At 45.9% G+C, this 16,139-nt stretch overlaps 1 protein-coding gene across 6 annotated transcripts in view; it reads left to right on the top strand.

Annotated features, from left to right (window-relative positions):
* The window catches only part of LOC121965174 (phosphatidylinositol 4,5-bisphosphate 3-kinase catalytic subunit alpha isoform), a 38,854-nt gene extending 28,083 nt beyond the window's left edge, over nucleotides 1-10,771 (top strand). For 3 of the 6 annotated variants that reach the window (XM_088073713.1, XM_088073716.1, XM_088073714.1), the window contains 12 exons: nucleotides 1,482-1,646; nucleotides 2,472-2,575; nucleotides 3,115-3,214; nucleotides 4,652-4,723; nucleotides 4,988-5,094; nucleotides 5,632-5,753; nucleotides 6,072-6,150; nucleotides 6,255-6,425; nucleotides 6,696-6,813; nucleotides 7,082-7,233; nucleotides 7,322-7,470; nucleotides 9,255-10,512. In XM_088073713.1, coding sequence (XP_087929839.1) covers nucleotides 1,482-1,646; nucleotides 2,472-2,575; nucleotides 3,115-3,214; nucleotides 4,652-4,723; nucleotides 4,988-5,094; nucleotides 5,632-5,753; nucleotides 6,072-6,150; nucleotides 6,255-6,425; nucleotides 6,696-6,813; nucleotides 7,082-7,233; nucleotides 7,322-7,470; nucleotides 9,255-9,424 — 1,509 coding nt within the window. In that variant the 3' untranslated portion in view covers nucleotides 9,425-10,512. Of the gene's footprint in view, nucleotides 1-1,481; nucleotides 1,647-2,471; nucleotides 2,576-3,114; nucleotides 3,215-4,651; nucleotides 4,724-4,987; nucleotides 5,095-5,631; nucleotides 5,754-6,071; nucleotides 6,151-6,254; nucleotides 6,426-6,695; nucleotides 6,814-7,081; nucleotides 7,234-7,321; nucleotides 7,471-8,778; nucleotides 8,916-9,254; nucleotides 10,513-10,545 lie in introns of those variants that run through there. The other 3 variants (XR_015775726.1, XM_088073715.1, XM_088073717.1) reach the window with 3 other exon arrangements.
* The last annotated feature ends 5,368 nt before the right edge of the window (nucleotides 10,772-16,139 follow it).

Below are 16,139 nucleotides of genomic sequence, written 5' to 3' on the forward strand. Positions count from 1 at the left end.
TCCTCTCTCCTCCCTCCTCCTCCTCCCTCCCTCCCCTCTCCTCTCTCTCCTCCCTCCTCCTCCCCTCTCTCCTCCTCCTCTCCTCCTCCCTCCTCCTCTCCTCCTCCCTCCCTCCTCCCTCCCTCCTCTCCTCTCCTCCCTCCCTCCCCCTCTCTCTCCCCTCTCCTCCCTCCTCCTCCCCTCCCTCTCTCCTCTCCCTCCCCTCCCTCTCCTCCCTCCCTCTCTCCTCTCTCCTCTCTCTCCCTCCCTCCCTCCCTCCTCCTCCTCCCTCCTCCTCTCTCCTCTCTCTCTCCTCTCCTCCTCCTCCTCCCTCCCTCCTCTCCTCTCCTCCCTCCCTCCTCCTCCCTCCTCCCTCCTCCTCTCCCCTCCTCTCTCCTCTCCCTCTCTCTCCTCCCTCCCTCCCTCCTCTCCCCTCTCCCTCTCTCCTCTCCCTCCCTCCTCCCTCCCTCCTCCCTCTCCTCCCTCCTCCTCCTCCCCCTCCTCTCTCCTCTCCTCCCTCCCTCCTCTCTCTCCTCCTCTCTCCTCCCTCCCTCCTCCTCTCCCTCTCCCTCTCCCTCCTCTCTCTCCTCCTCTCCCTCCTCCTCTCTCTCTCCCTCCCTCCTCCTCCCTCTCTCTTTCTCCCCCCCTCTCTCCCCCTCCCTCCCTCCCTCTCTCTCCTCTCTCCCCTCTCCTCCCTCCTCCCTCCTCCCCTCTCTCTCTCTCCTCCTCCCTCCTCCCCTCCCCCCCCCTCCTCCTCCCCTCCCCTCCTCCCCCCTCCCCCTCCTCCTCCCCTCCCTCTTCTCCTCTCCCCTCCTCTCTCCTCTCTCCTCCTCCTCCTCTCCTCCTCTCCCTCTCCTCCCTCCCTCCTCCTCTCCCTCTCTCCTCCCCTCTCCTCCCTCCTCCCTCCTCCCCTCTCCTCCCCTCTCTCCTCCCTCCTCCCCTCTCCTCTCCTCCTCCTCCTCCCTCCTCTCCCTCCCTCCTCTCTCCTCCCTCCCTCCTCCTCCTCCCTCTCTCCTCTCTCCTCCTTCCTCCTCCCTCTCTCCCTCCTCCCTCCTCTCCCCTCTCTCTCCCTCCTCCCTCCTCCTCCTCCCTCCTCCCTCTCCTCCCTCTCTCCTCCTCCCTCCTCCTCCCTCCTCCTCCCTCCTCCTCTCTCCTCCCTCCCTCCTCCTCCTCCTCCTCTCCCTCCTCCCTCCTCCTCCCTCCTCCTCCCTCCTCCCTCCTCTCTCCTCCTCCTCCTCCCTCTCCTCCTCCCTCCCTCTCTCTCCTCCTCCCTCCCTCCTCTCCCCTCCTCTCTCCTCTCCTCCCTCCCTCCTCCTCCTCCCTCCTCCTCTCTCCTCCTCTCTCCTCCCTCCTCCTCTCCTCTCCTCCCTCCTCCTCCTCCTCACTCTCCTCCTCTCCCCTCCTCTCTCTCTCCCCCCTCCCTCTCCTCCTCCCTCCTCCTCCCTCCCTCCACTCTCCTACCCTCTCCTCCCTCCCCTGCTCCTCCCCCTGCTCCTCCTCAGATGTACTGTCTGTTGAAGGAGTGGCCTCTGATGGAGCCTGAATCGGCTCTGGAGTTGTTGGACTGTAACTTTCCTGATCCGATGGTTCGAGAGTTCGCTCTGCGCTGCCTGGTTCAGGGTCTGACTGACGACAAGCTGTCGCAGTACCTGCTGCAGCTCGTACAGGTGAGTGTGCTCCCTCTGCACCTCCTGCTGCACCTCCCTCTACACCTCCTAACTCCCGTTGTCGGTAGAATTCACCTCCTGCAGCGGGTTCTTTTCCATTCAGTGTGTCCTGCTGCTCTTTATCAGCGTCTGTGCACAGCTGACTGTTGTTTTGTTGTTATTTCGTTGCTTCTAAATCTCGTGTTTTGTCGTCTTGTTCCTTCATTAATCTGCTCCAGCAGCATCCACACTGATGCTCTCAGGTTCTTCTCCGTCTGTTCAGTTTAGTTTGAGAACTTGATTATTCATACACGCTTTGTGGTCGCTAAAGTATACTCTTCATATTTAAACAAAGATAACTTTGGAGACCTCCAAAAGGTGCGCTGGTCTGAACAGGTTTAAAGTCCGCCTGTTTGCAGATGATGTGGTGTCATTTATCAGAAGGTTTTACTGCTGATACATAACGTCATCCAACAGTTCTGACAGGAGGAAAATAAAGATTCACGTTCCAGTCTGCTTGGAAAAGAAGATGATTTCAGGAAAATGAACCAAAAACAGCTTTATGAAACACCTGGCTGAAACATTAGACCTGCACACCTTCAAATCTGCCAACTGCACCGAGGTGAAAGTCACAGAAATCAGTGAGTCGAGTCCGAGTCAGTCTGAAGATGGACCGAAGTGTCTAACGTCAGTCAGTGTGAATGCAGGAGCTTTAAATGTTGTGTTTGTGTAACATCTGCAAACATGGATCCTGCCCCTGCCCGTTTTTATTTATGTTTTATCAGATACAGGTTTGATTTTATCACCACGTGATGAAGCTATCATAGACTCTAAATATGTCCGCAGGTGTTAAAGTACGAGATGTACCTGGACAATCCTCTGGCTCGCTTCCTCATCAAGAAAGCTCTGACCAATCAGAGGATAGGACACTTCTTCTTCTGGCATCTCAAGTGAGGACCCTGACCTGTCGAGTACAGGAGCAGTTCACCTGTACACTTTACCTTCAGCCCCTCCCCCTCTGAGCTCCTTACCTGAAATCAGACTCAGGTTTACTGCAGGTGCAGATTAACTGCAGGTGTGTATTTACTGCAGGTGCAGATTAACTGCAGGTGCAGATTAACTGCAGGTGTGTATTTACTGCAGGTGCAGATTAACTGCAGGTGCAGATTAACTGCAGGTATGTATTTACTGCAGGTGTGTGTTTACTGCAGGTGTGTATTTACTGCAGGTGCAGATTTACTGCAGGTATGTATTTACTGCAGGTGCAGATTAACTGCAGGTATGTATTTACTGCAGGTGCAGATTTACTGCAGGTGCAGATTAACTGCAGGTATGTATTTACTGCAGGTGTGTGTTTACTGCAGGTGTGTATTTACTGCAGGTGCAGATTAACTGCAGGTGTGTATTTACTGCAGGTGTGTATTTACTGCAGGTGCAGATTAACTGCTGATATCTGTTAAATTGACGCAATCTGAAACTCTGCTCTCAGGTCAGAGATGCACAATAAGACGGTTTCCCGCCGCTTTGGTCTGCTGTTGGAAGCTTTCTGCAGAGCCTGTGGGATGTACCTGAAACACCTGAACAGACAGGTGAGCACTGAGACAGAGCCGACCCTCCCACACAGAGGGTCGGTCACAGAGCGTCAGTCCGTCTGTAGAGGGTCGGTCACAGAGCGTCAGTCCGTCTGTAGAGGGTCGGTCACAGAGCGTCAGTCCGTCTAAAGAGGGTCGGTCACAGAGCATCAGTCCGTCTGTAGAGGGTCGGTCTCAGAGCGTCAGCCCGTCTGTAGAGGGTCGGTCTCAGAGCGTCAGTCCGTCTGTAGAGGGTCGGTCTCAGAGCGTCAGCCCGTCTGTAGAGGGTCGGTCTCAGAGCGTCAGTCCGTCTGTAGAGGGTCGGTCTCAGAGCGTCAGTCCGTCTGTAGAGGGTCGGTCTCAGAGCGTCAGTCCGTCTAAAGAGGGTCGGTCACAGAGCGTCGGTCCGTCTGTAGAGGGTCGGTCAAACACTGCAGCAGCTCTGGGACAAACAGACGAGCCGTCCTAACTCTAAGAGCTCTGTCATAGTAGTATTGGACATGTATATTTATATTCTCCTTTTGCTGTTAAAATAAGTAAATGTATTGATAAATAAATAAACGAACACTGATGTTTATAAGCTGCTGGTTTTTGTTTCAACAGTTTCTGCAAATAAACAATAAAATAAAAAACTACCTAAAAAATTAAAAGAACAGAAGATGAGAAATACAGATTTATTCTAAAATATAACGTAGAACATGAAATGTCCTGAGAGTCAAACAGAATTTTATTAGTCGTCTTCATGACGACCACAACACGGCGCTGCAGTCGGTCAGTAAGGCGACGGCGAAGGTATCGAACGCTCGGAGGAAACAGAAACTGAGATTATCTGAACAGGAAAAGATTCATCTGAACAATTCATTAATGTGAAGCTGCTGCCATCTAATGGATCCACGTGGTACTGCAGCCAACAACAGAACGCTCTGTGTGTGTGTGTGTGTGTGTGTGTGTGTTACTGTGCGTGTGTGTGTGTGTGTGTTACTGTGTGTGTGTGTGTGTGTGTGTGTGTGTTACTCTGTGTGTGTGTGTGTGTGTGTGTGTTACTCTGTGTGTGTGTGTGTGTGTGTGTGTGTGTGTGTGTGTGTGTGTTTCTGTGTGTGGGTGACTCTGTGTGTGTGTGTGTGTGTGTGTGTGTTACTGTGTGTGTGTGTTACTCCGTGTGTGTGTGTGTGTGTGTTACTGTGTGTGGGTTACTCTGTGTGTGTGTGTGTGTGTGTGTGTGTGTGTGTGTGTTACTGTGTGTGTGTGTGTTACTGTGTTTGTGTTACTCTGTGTGTGTGTGTGTGTGTTACTGTGTGTGTGTGTGTGTTACTGTGTGTGGGTTACTCTGTGTGTGTGTGTGTGTGTGTGTGTGTGTGTGTGTGTGTGTGTGTGTGTGTGTGTGTGTGTGTGTGTGTGTGTGTGTGTGTGTGTGTTACTCTATGTGTGTGTGTTATTGTGTGTGTGTGTGTGCAGGTGGAGGCCATGGATAAACTGGTGAATCTGACCGACACACTGAAACAAGAGAAGAAGGACGAAACACAGAAAGTAAGAAAACAATAAACTGTTTCTATTTTAATTTAAATGTTTCTACTTTTGATTTTATGTGTTGCTGTGATAGGCTGTCACTAATGTTACTGTGATAGGCTGTCACTAATGTTACTGTGATAGGCTGTCACTAATGTTACTGTGACTGGTTGACAGTGATATGTTGTTGTGATTGGTTGTCACATATATGTTGCTATGATTGGTTGACACTGATATTTTGCTATCATTGGTTGTCACTGATTTGCTGCTGTGATTGGTTGTCAGACTCAGATGAAGTTCTTAGTTGAACACATGTCTCGTCCTGATTACATGGAGGCTCTTCAGGGATTCGTCTCTCCTCTGAACCCCGTCCACCAACTTGGAAACCTCAGGTAACGTCCTGAACCCCAAACCCAAACCCGTAACCTGGGTAACACCTGAACCTGAACCAACCAGCCCAGGAACCACTTTATTTATAAACACAAGAGTCAGCTGAAATCCTAAAATTAAGACTCTGTCCAGACTAAAGGGGGGCAGGATCATAAAGTTTAACAGTGTGTGGACATTGTTTGTGTGTGTGTGTGTGTGTGTCTGTGTCTGTGTCTGTATGCACGTGTGTTACTGTGTGTGTGTGTGTGTGAGTGTTACTGTGTGTTACTGCATGTGCCTGTGTGTGTCTGTGTGTTACTGTGTGTTACTGTGTGTGCCTGTGTGTGCCTGTGTGTGTGTTACTGTGTGTGCCTGTGTGTGTGTTACTGTGTGTGTGTGCGTGTGTGTGTGTGTTACTGTGTGTGCGTGTGTTTGTGTGTTACTGTGTGTGTGTGTGTGTGTTACTGTGTGTGCCTGAGTGTGTGTTACTGTGTGTGTGTGCGTGCATGTTATTGTGTGTTACTGTGTGTGTGTGTGTGTGTGTGTGCGCGTGCACTCAGGCTGGAGGAGTGCAGGATCATGTCGTCGGCGAAGCGCCCCCTGTGGTTGAACTGGGAAAACCCTGACATCATGTCGGAGCTCCTCTTCACCAACAACGAGATCATCTTCAAGAACGGAGACGGTAACTGACTCAGCGCTAACCCAACACCTTCAGTGCTAACCATGCTAACGGGCGACGTTCCCTCGTACGATGGTCGTATTTGTCATACGAACTAACGCCAGAACCACGTTACAAACTTAGAGCGGTTACATATTTAAGCTTAATCACTGTGGTTCTTCTACAGAACAGAAACATGACGAGAACCGTAAAATGACTCACAGGGTTAGGGTTAGGCCAGTTCGATCAGACCTGCATCAAGACAGGGGGTTTGTGGGTAATGTAGTCTGTATGTGTGTGTGTGTGTGTGTGTGTGTGTGTGTGTGTGTGTGTGTGTTGCAGACCTGCGTCAGGACATGCTGACTCTACAGATCATTAAGATCATGGAGAACATCTGGCAGAACCAGGGCCTGGACCTGCGGTGAGACCCTGCAATATCATCAGCGACCCCCATGACATCACCACACACCTGTCTGACCTCTGTGTGTGTGTGTGTGTGTGTGTGTGTGTGTGTGTGTGTGTCAGCATGCTGCCGTATGGCTGCCTGTCCATCGGGGACTGTGTGGGACTTATCGAGGTGGTGAAGAACAGTTTCACCATCATGCAGATTCAGTGCAAAGGAGGCCTGAAGGGGGCGCTGCAGTTCAACTCTAACACCCTGCACCACTGGATCAAGGACAAGAACCGCGGGGAGGGGTCAGTACCTGTCTGTCCGACTGTCTGCCTGTCCAACTGTCTGTCCAACTGTCGGTCCATCTGTCCATATCTTCCGTTTGTTGACATGAAGAGGTTTCAGCAGCCGGTCTTCACACCTTAAAGAGCTGTCACACATCTTAGATTTAGGAAAATAACCTGCATCACTGCGTTTCTGCCTCCACAGGAACCAGTTTAACCACTAATATACAACCTGACTCATCTTTAGCCAGAGTCTGTGTCTGTCTGTCTGTCTGTCTGTCTGTCTCTCAGGTACGACCGAGCCATCGACCTGTTCACCCGCTCGTGTGCAGGTTACTGCGTAGCAACGTTCATCCTGGGAATCGGAGACCGACACAACTCCAACATCATGGTGAAGGAGAACGGACAGGTGAGCCGGCGGCCCTGCAAACATCCTGAAACTGTTCAGACTGTCAACCTAACTCCTCCTCCTTCTCCTCCTTCTCCTCCTTCTCCTCCTCCTCCTCCTTCTCCTCCTCCTTCTCCTCCTCCTCCTTCTCCTTCTTCTCCTCCTCCTTCTCCTTCTTCTCCTCCTCCTCCTCCTTCTCCTTCTTCTCCTCCTCCTTCTCCTTCTTCTCCTCCTCCTCCTCCTCCTCTTCCTCCTCCTCCTTCTCCTCCTCCTCCTCCTCCTCCTCCAGCTGTTCCACATCGACTTCGGTCACTTCCTGGACCACAAGAAGAAGAAGTTCGGGTACAAGAGGGAGCGAGTCCCATTCGTCCTCACTCAGGACTTCCTCATCGTCATCAGTAAAGGAGTCCAGGAGTCGACAAAGACCAAAGAGTTCGAGAGGTCTCTCCTGCTCCTCACTTGTCCAGCGCTGGTCCCCCGGTCTGGCTCTCTGCCCGACTCACCCTCTGTCCACCTGTCTGTGTCTCAGGTTCCAGGAGATGTGCTATAAAGCCTACCTGGCCATCCGGCAGCACGCCAGCCTCTTCATCAACCTCTTCTCCCTCCTGCTGGGCTGCGGCATGCCCGAACTGCAGAGCTTCGACGACATCGCCTACCTGAGGAAGACCCTGGCTCTGGGTAAGACAAATGGGTGGACAGAGGGACAGGTAGAGAGAGACAAAGACAGAGTTGTGCGTCACCTTGCGTAGATGGTGTTCCCCTCAGTGAATCCTTGTTTACATAATCCTGTTCATATGGATCTAAAATACACATCATTTGTTCGTCCGGCAGCAGACCGCCGTGCGTTCATCATGACGTCATCACGCTCGATTTCTGCGGGTCAGAACTCACGGTGGCACCAGAGGAATAAATGATGAGCCAATCACCACGCCTTTGCACTCTGCGCATAAAAATGATCAAATCTCAAAAACTAAATAATGAACAGAGTTCAAATAACTTCTGGAGTTACAGGAAGTATTTAGTTTATGATTCTGCTTTCAAAAATATTTTGGATCCATCTATACTGTGCTTTTATTTTGTAAAATCTGATTTAAAAAAGTCTTATTGTATTTTGTATTGAATTGTATTGAAAACACAATTTAAATACTTTTATCAGTTATTATGATTTATTGACCTTTATCACCTTTTAGCTCAGGTTGTACAGATTTTAGGGATACAAAGCATTTGAAATACTTGTGGACCGAACCAGCTGCAGAGTTCAAATGGTTAAAATTAATTTCAGGTCCGTGATGTTGAGTTAACGGGTGTGAAAATCAGTCTGCAGATTTAAAAATGCTGTCTCTGCAGTTCACGGCTGTCGTCTAAATAAAGACTGTACTGCAGAATTTATTACAAGTATCATTAATACGAATGAAAAAAGCAAGGCTCCCAAAATCGATCCTTGTGGAACACCATTCTTCACAACAGTCCCGTGTTTACAGGATTTTATTCTGGGAGCAGAAAGTCTTGGTTCTTTTGATTTGTGGAAAATGAGGAGAAACTGGCGGAGTTATAAAGTGAACGAGAGTCTGTGTTTGATCAGTATCTGATCCACAGATCAGCTCTTATTTTAGTGAGACTCTAAACTCTGAAAGGTTCATTTCTACGGTCTCCTCACTCTGAAATATCTCAGCTAACCAGCAGAGGCCTGTGCAGCTGAGAATATAAAATCCAAAATTTAAAGTTGGATTGAGTTTATCTTGAACTGACAAGAATCCTGTTGACATGTGAAGCCTTTTATGTGAAGTTTCTACAGATGTTTTTAAGTTTTATGTGGGTTTTTTAAACCTTATTTTTGAAAGGGATTTCGATGTAATATTTTCCACCAGGAGTAGAAAAGGAAATTATCTTAAAATGAATCGAGTTGTAATCTGCGAACTGTGACCCTGTAAGATCCACAGTCTTTGTAAAATCTTAAAATGTGACTAAAACTCTCTTTGTCTTCAGATGTGAGATGGTGTCACGTGTTAAAGTCTTTACAGTCTTTTGGAGTAAAGCAGCCATAAAGAAACCATTTCCTCACAAGTTGGTGGAGACCAAAAGCAGAGCTAAAAGAGAGAGAATACTGGACATAAATTCATCAGGTGAAAGACTCCTCATCTGCTGTTCTCTGTCTGCTGGATGTGGAAACGGAAACATTTAACTGTATGAATCCTAAAAAAAAACTGTCTGTGAGCGACCAAATCAATCAATACTATTGTAAGAAAAACAGCTGCTCCAGTGTAACTAACGGTAACTGGACTCTGTTGCCTCCTGCTACCCAGAGAAAAAGAAACCAAAAACCAAAATGAGTCCAGATGAAACTGGGGTTTCTCTGAACAAAGATGTTGTCTTGTTGGGGTTTAAAAGTCCTTCAGTCTTTGTTGGACATCAGTTTGTCTTCATCTGTTCTGTTTCCATCACTAACTCTCATGTCATTGCAGATGCTGCCTCTCCCTCCTGCCTGCCATCATCTCACCTCCCTCACCTGGTTTTCCTGCCCGCCTCCTCACCTGCAGCTCCTCCCCCATCACCCTCAGTATTTACACCCATCCGGTCTCGTTCACTCTGCGTCACACTCTCTGGATCCTCATTTACGGTCGTACGTGATTAGTGGGTCGACCGTCAGCATGCTGCGCGCCTGCCGAGTCTGAACACCAGTCAGCGGTTATCGGAGCTGGCAGATGGGTCGGTGCTAAATTTCAGGGGCCAAAATGTCATTGTCTTCTGTCTCAGAGGCCTCACAGCAGAGCAACGCTTCTCCTTCAGTTAACAGAAACCAAATCTGCGATTGGTTTATTTTTGTCTTTTGCATTGCTGATAGTTGCAGCCGGAGCCATTATACTGTCGGGTTGTTTTTCCATTTTCGTGAACGTGATATCTCAAGAACACGTTGACAGAATTTCCTCAGATTTCTCAAAAACGTTGACGTAGATTCAGCAATGAACTGATTATATTTTGGTGATCATAGGTCAAAGGTCAAAATCACTGTGACCCTGAATCCATTTAGTCTCATTCTTGTAAACATGAAAAACACCTTTGGAGAGTTTCTTCAAAATTTGGCACAAATGTCTACTTTTAGTCACAAATTTGATGGTCAAAGGTGACTCAGGCCTTGCGTCCATCTCATTCTCATCAGCGTGATACCTCAACAACCCCTTGAGAGAATTTTCTCAAATTTGGCACAAACATCCATGTTAAATCACAGATGAGCTGATTATAATTTGGTGGTTGAAGGGCAAAGGTCAAGGTCATAGTGACCCTGTCTGTCACATTCTCATGAACACAATATCTCAAAAACACCTTTTGAGAGGGTTTCCTTAAATTTGGCACAAATGTTCACTTGGACTCAACAATGAAATGATTAGATGTTGGTGTTCAAAGGTTGCTATAACGTTGCATGTGTAACACTCTCATGAACATGATATGATAGCGCCTTAACTTGATTGGGCAGAAATGTCAATTTTAAGTCAAAATGAACTCATTAAAATTTGGAGGTTGGAGGTCAGACGTTAAGGTCATGGTGACGTTGACCTGTTTCATTCTCTGAAACAAAATATCTTAATAAATTGAGGGAATTTACTCCAATGTGGCACAAACGTCCACACGAAGCTCCACATCCACATCTGACCTCTTCTGCAGGACACCTTTGTGTCCAAGAACACGTCTCATCTATTTCTGTCTCTGTCCGTCTCTCTGTCCGTCTCTCTGTCTGTCCACCTGTCTGTTTCTCAGAGAAGAGTCAGCAGGAGGCGCTGGAGTATTTCACCAAACAGATGAACGACGCTCATCACGGAGGCTGGAGCACCAAGATGGACTGGATCTTCCACACCATCAGACACATGCCCAACGAACACTGACACACACACACACACACACACACACATGTACACACACGCACACACGCACACACACACACACACGCACGCACGGACACACACACATGCACACGCATGCACGGACACACACACACACACACACGCACGGACACACACACATGCACACGCATGCACGGACACACATGCACACGCACGCATGCACGGACACACACACACACGGACACGTGCATACACGCGGACACGCACACACACACGTATGCACGCACGCACGCGCGCACACACGCATGCACACACACACACATGCACGCGCGCACACACATACACACACACACTCACACATTCATGTAACATATATTTATGTGACACGTAGTGTCTGTATAAACACTGAAACATACACTATAACACACACACACACACATACTTTATACATAAGTATATAAACACACACTGTGTCTTTGCTGCACCACTGTGAGGATGAGGATGATGATGAGTATGAGGATGATGATGATGACAATGATGATGATGATGACAATGATGATGATGATGACAATAATAATGATGATGACGATGATGATGAAGATGATGACAATGATGACGATCAGGATGATGATGATGATGATGAGAATGATGATGATGATGATGACAATGATGACGATCAGGATGATGATGATGATGATGAGAATGATGATGATGATGATGATGATGATGACAATGATGACGATCAGGATGATGATGATGATGATGAGAATGATGATGATGATGATGATGATGACAATGATGACGATCAGGATGATGATGATGATGATGATGAGAATGATGATGATGAGGATGAGGATGAGGATGATAATGATGGTGATGATGATGATGATGATGATGAGGATGAGGATGAGGATGATGATGGCAGTGATGAAGGTGTATGGTTGTTGCAGTTTTTGTGTTTCATGGTGTCTGTAGATGGATGGTTGTCACAGCAACATGAATCTCAGGGTCAGAGGTCAAAGGGGCGGTAGAGGATGCCAAAGGCATGCTGGGAAAAGATGATGTCGTGGTAAAAGTCTTCCAGGTGGTGCTAAGTTAGCCAGTTAGCTCTGCTAAAAAATGTAGCATTCATTTGAATCAAACTTTATTGAGAAGCAGCCGATTTAAATGACTGCAGCTTTATTGAAACCAGCAACGTGAACACTGTGAGAGCAATAAAATCTCCAATCGCTGATCAATACTTTGATTTCTGACAATACAAAGCTCTGACCAATAGGAAGGCAGAGCTGACCAGCTGTGGGCGGAGTCAGTGTGAAGAAACACGGCGAGTTTTTATCAGATTCACGTAAAATGTTCAGAAAAACAAAATGTGTTTAAATGCCACAATGACGTCAGTTTTTATTAAATATCATAACATGATAATATTCAAACATGAAATATTTCAACATTTTCTGTATTTAGAGTCACAAATTTTCTCAAAATATTACAGTTTTTTTGGGGGGATGACTTCATCAAATATTAACAAATATTTCAATTACGGCTGTCAAATGATTAACTTTTGAAAATCACGTGTTCGGGTTATTTATTTATTCATTCGTTACCTGAGTGACGTTTTTCAGACTCAGACGACAGTTTTGTCTCTTTTCGTTGCAGTTTGGTGTTTTTCTCTGATTTTGGCTGCTTCTGTTGGACAGAGACGTCTGACTGAGGACGTCCCTCTGAGCCTCAGTGTGTCGATTTGTTGCTTCAGTGTCTTTATCGGGTCTGAGGAGACTTTTTGGTGATTTGGCTGCTCGCTTACATCCTCTGTGCTGAGCTCGAAGGCGGGAACAATCCCACGAATCTTTCAAATATCCAAAAATTTTGGAAGAAAAGAAAATCACAAAAAATATCACCAACATTTTTTTAAGACAAAAAAAGCAATTATTTAAAACAACAACAAAACAACATCTAAAAAAGTCTTTGAAGAAAAAACATTTGTCAAAAGTGTTTTTTTTAAATAAAAAATCACCAAAACGTTCTGAGGGAAAAAATGAAACAGCAAAAATTTTAGGGAGGACAAATAACCCCATGAAAAATAAAACCAAATGTTTTAAAAAAAAAATAATCGCCAAAATATTTTAAAGAAAAGTGGTTAATGAAAAAAAAGTTTAAAAACGAGATTGGCTAAAAATTTTGAATAAAAAATAAAAATTTAAAAAATTCCCTAAATTTTGAAATTTAGGAAATATTGTGTGTTTTTCCCCCAAACCTTGTGAGCCTGAAGTCATAAACTCTTCTGCCTCTTCCTGAGCAGCTCGAGTCCTCGCTGTAGCGTTAACTCTCAGCTCGCCGCGTCCTCGTAAAGACGGGGCGGTCCGCCGGAGATTACCGTGATGACGAAGTTATGTGAACATTAACGGTAACGGCTCTGATTTTATCAAAAACGTTATTTCAACATAAGTCTGATTTTTCTCTTTTAATTACAACATAAAAATCTGACTTACTTTTAAATTCCTGCTGATTTTTAACTTTTCCTGTAAAATTTTGTGTTTGATGCCTGAAAATCTTAATTTTCCTACAGAAGCTGATTTTTGTCCTTAAAGGCGTCCCGAATGTCTTCATTCAGCCAGCTGACGGATTTTAAGTCTCCGTCCTGAGCTGCTGACGGACCGCCGGCTTCGCTCCAGAATATTTTTAATTTTGATGGTTTCAGACAATCTGAATCCATTTAACGATTTTCTTGAAACAACATATCGAGTTTTATCAGGGATCAAAATCTGTCCTCGACAATCTGAACCAATCAGCTGCTCGCTAGCCGTTAGCATGTTAGCTCCGTGAACCATGCTAGGTTAGCCGTTAGCATGTTAGCTCTTTAACTTCAATCAGGTGCACTCATAGTAAGCCATCACTTAGGTCACCTGTTCTGTTGCACTGGGACAAAGAATTGTGGGTAGTGTAGTTGGCGTAACGCAGCATCATTGGAGACTGGGTTAAATTTTATTGTGAAAGTTTGTGTTTGTTTCTGCTCAGGTCAGAGGTCAGATAAACCACACCCACACCGTCAGTAACCATGACAACCTGTGAAGTGGCCTGGCCCCGCCCCCTGTGGCATGATGATGTCACTGCTGGTTACCATAGTGACTGAACATGTGTTTTTTCTCCATGTGATAAATATGATGATGATATGACGATTGATTTTAAGTGATGTATTGATTATTGATTGGTTGATCTTGAAGTGATGTATTAATGATTGATTGATTTTAAAGCGATATTGTGATTATTGATTGATGTGTTTACTCTGATCAGTTTGTTGATACTGATCCTGTTTGAGACACTTTTCTAAAGACTCGGGACTCTGTGGAGCTGACGCCCACTTCCTGCCTGTCGGCCAATCAGAGGGCGTGTCCTGCTCCACGCCCTGATCAGGTTTCAAACTGGGCTTTACTGCGGGTCACCAGGGGGGCGGAGCCTGCTGACCATCAGTGTTGTGATGTGATTTCAAAATAAAAGCTTGACAGGTGTGTGACTCACGAGCTGACCAAACCCTCAGTCTCCAAATGTTTCACCGTCCTCCTCCGCAGAGACCCCGATGTCTGTCCCCGCCGCCCTGAGAGATGCAGGGACGCCATCAGCTGTGACAGGTGAGACAGTCTTCTCTCAGGTCCTCAGGAGGTGGTTACAGCGTCACTCAAAGATGCTCGTAACAAACCCGTCGCACTCCAAGATCAGAATACTCTGCTGCTGAAGATGTCCAATCACCAAACGTCCCCTCTCTCTGTCTGTCTCTGTCTCTGTCTCCAGGGTCAGTGAAATACTTGACATGTGGACGTTACACGTTAAATGTGTGATAACCTGATATTTTTCCTCCTCGCTCTTTTGTTTTAAAAGATTTGATACCAGAACAGAAGCAGTGAAAAAACGTCTGCAGAAAAAGGACAGCTGGCAGGACGGACAGTGGACAGGACGGACAGTGGACAGGATGGACCGTGGACGGGATGGTGGGACGTTTTGACAGCGTGTTCTGTGTTTGATCCGCAGCAGGAAATTTAAAAAGCAGCTGTTAGCAGGAAACTCAAAGAAGAAGAATAGTGGTCGAAAATGTCCACAATTTTTTGGAAAAATCAAATTTGAATTTCAATTTTTTTTTAATGGATGAAACAGAGCAACAGTGTTTTGTGATTTATTTTCTTTTTAATGTAAACTTTTAAAGAAAAATAAACAGCCCCAGATTTCTGAAGTTAACAATGTTACCAATTTTTTTTAAAAGAAAAAAAAAGCCAACAATTTTTACTAAAAAAGGCCTAAATTTTCTGTGAAAAAGTTTTGTAGAACAAAAATTGCTCATAAACTTTAAAAGAAATTAATGCCAAAAAAACAAAACAAAAAAATGTTTTCTGTAAAAATCATCAGATCAATGATTACTGACAAGTGATGTCACTGTTATTGTTTACAAACACCTGCTGACATGTATGTTACATGTCACACTTGAGGAACTCGCTGTTGTGTTAAAGCGCTGTAGTTTCTGCGGTGCCGGCATGCTGCCTAAAATCACTCTGAGCTCCTTATCAAAACATTAAAACACTCATCTGATGTTTTTTCTGATCAACTGTTACAACAAAAAAACAAACACACCTCAGGTGGTTTCTGCTTTTATTTATAAAGCGCAGAATGACCAAAATAATAATAAATATAAAAATAAAGAATATAAATTTAGAGAGACAGAAAACTGCACTTAATTGGTTTCATAGAAAACTCAACGGAATAAACGTCAGAATTTCACGTTAACAATAAAAATCCACTTAAAACTGAAAGTGTGAGTATATGCAGGTTAATGTTGTTTTGTTTGTTTATTTGTGATCATGCTTGGGCTGTACAGTTAGAAATCGTGTATATGTATGTATATCAGTCAGTCATTTTCTGTAACCGCTTGCCCTTGTAACGTCGCGGGGGGGTTGGAGCCAATCCCAGCTGTCATCGGGCGGACGGCGGGGTCACCCTTGACAGGTCACCAGACCATCGACACATATAGACAGACAACCGTACACACTCACAGTCTCACAGTCACACCTACAGGCAATTTAGAGTCACCACTCAACCTGAGCTGCAGGTCTTTGGACTGTGGGAGGAAACCGGAGACTCAGAGAGAACCCACGCAGACACGGGAGAACACGCAAACTCCACACAGAAGGGCCCCCGCCGCCCGGACGCCCAGGCAACAGTGCTAACCACAAAGCCACTGTGCTGCCCTTTGTACATATATATATATATATATATATATATATATACATATATATATGTTTATGTATGTATATATAAAGTTCACATCAGTTCCTTAACAGGTTTTCTCTTCCAGCTGCTCCTGATGTCTGTGTGTGTTTCTCTGTGTTTTTGTGTGTGTTACTGTGTGTATTTCTGTGTGTGTTTCAGGCCTCAGAGGGTTAAATGTCGCCGAGCTCCCGTGGATCCAGGAGTTTAAGGGTTAATGATCAGAGAGGATTTCAAAACGCGAAACGCCCTTTAACTTGTTCT

This window comes from Plectropomus leopardus, chromosome 23, assembly GCF_026936395.1.
Source record: "Plectropomus leopardus strain MGB_pleo_1.0 chromosome 23, ASM2693639v1, whole genome shotgun sequence".
Lineage (NCBI taxonomy): Eukaryota > Metazoa > Chordata > Actinopteri > Perciformes > Serranidae > Plectropomus > Plectropomus leopardus.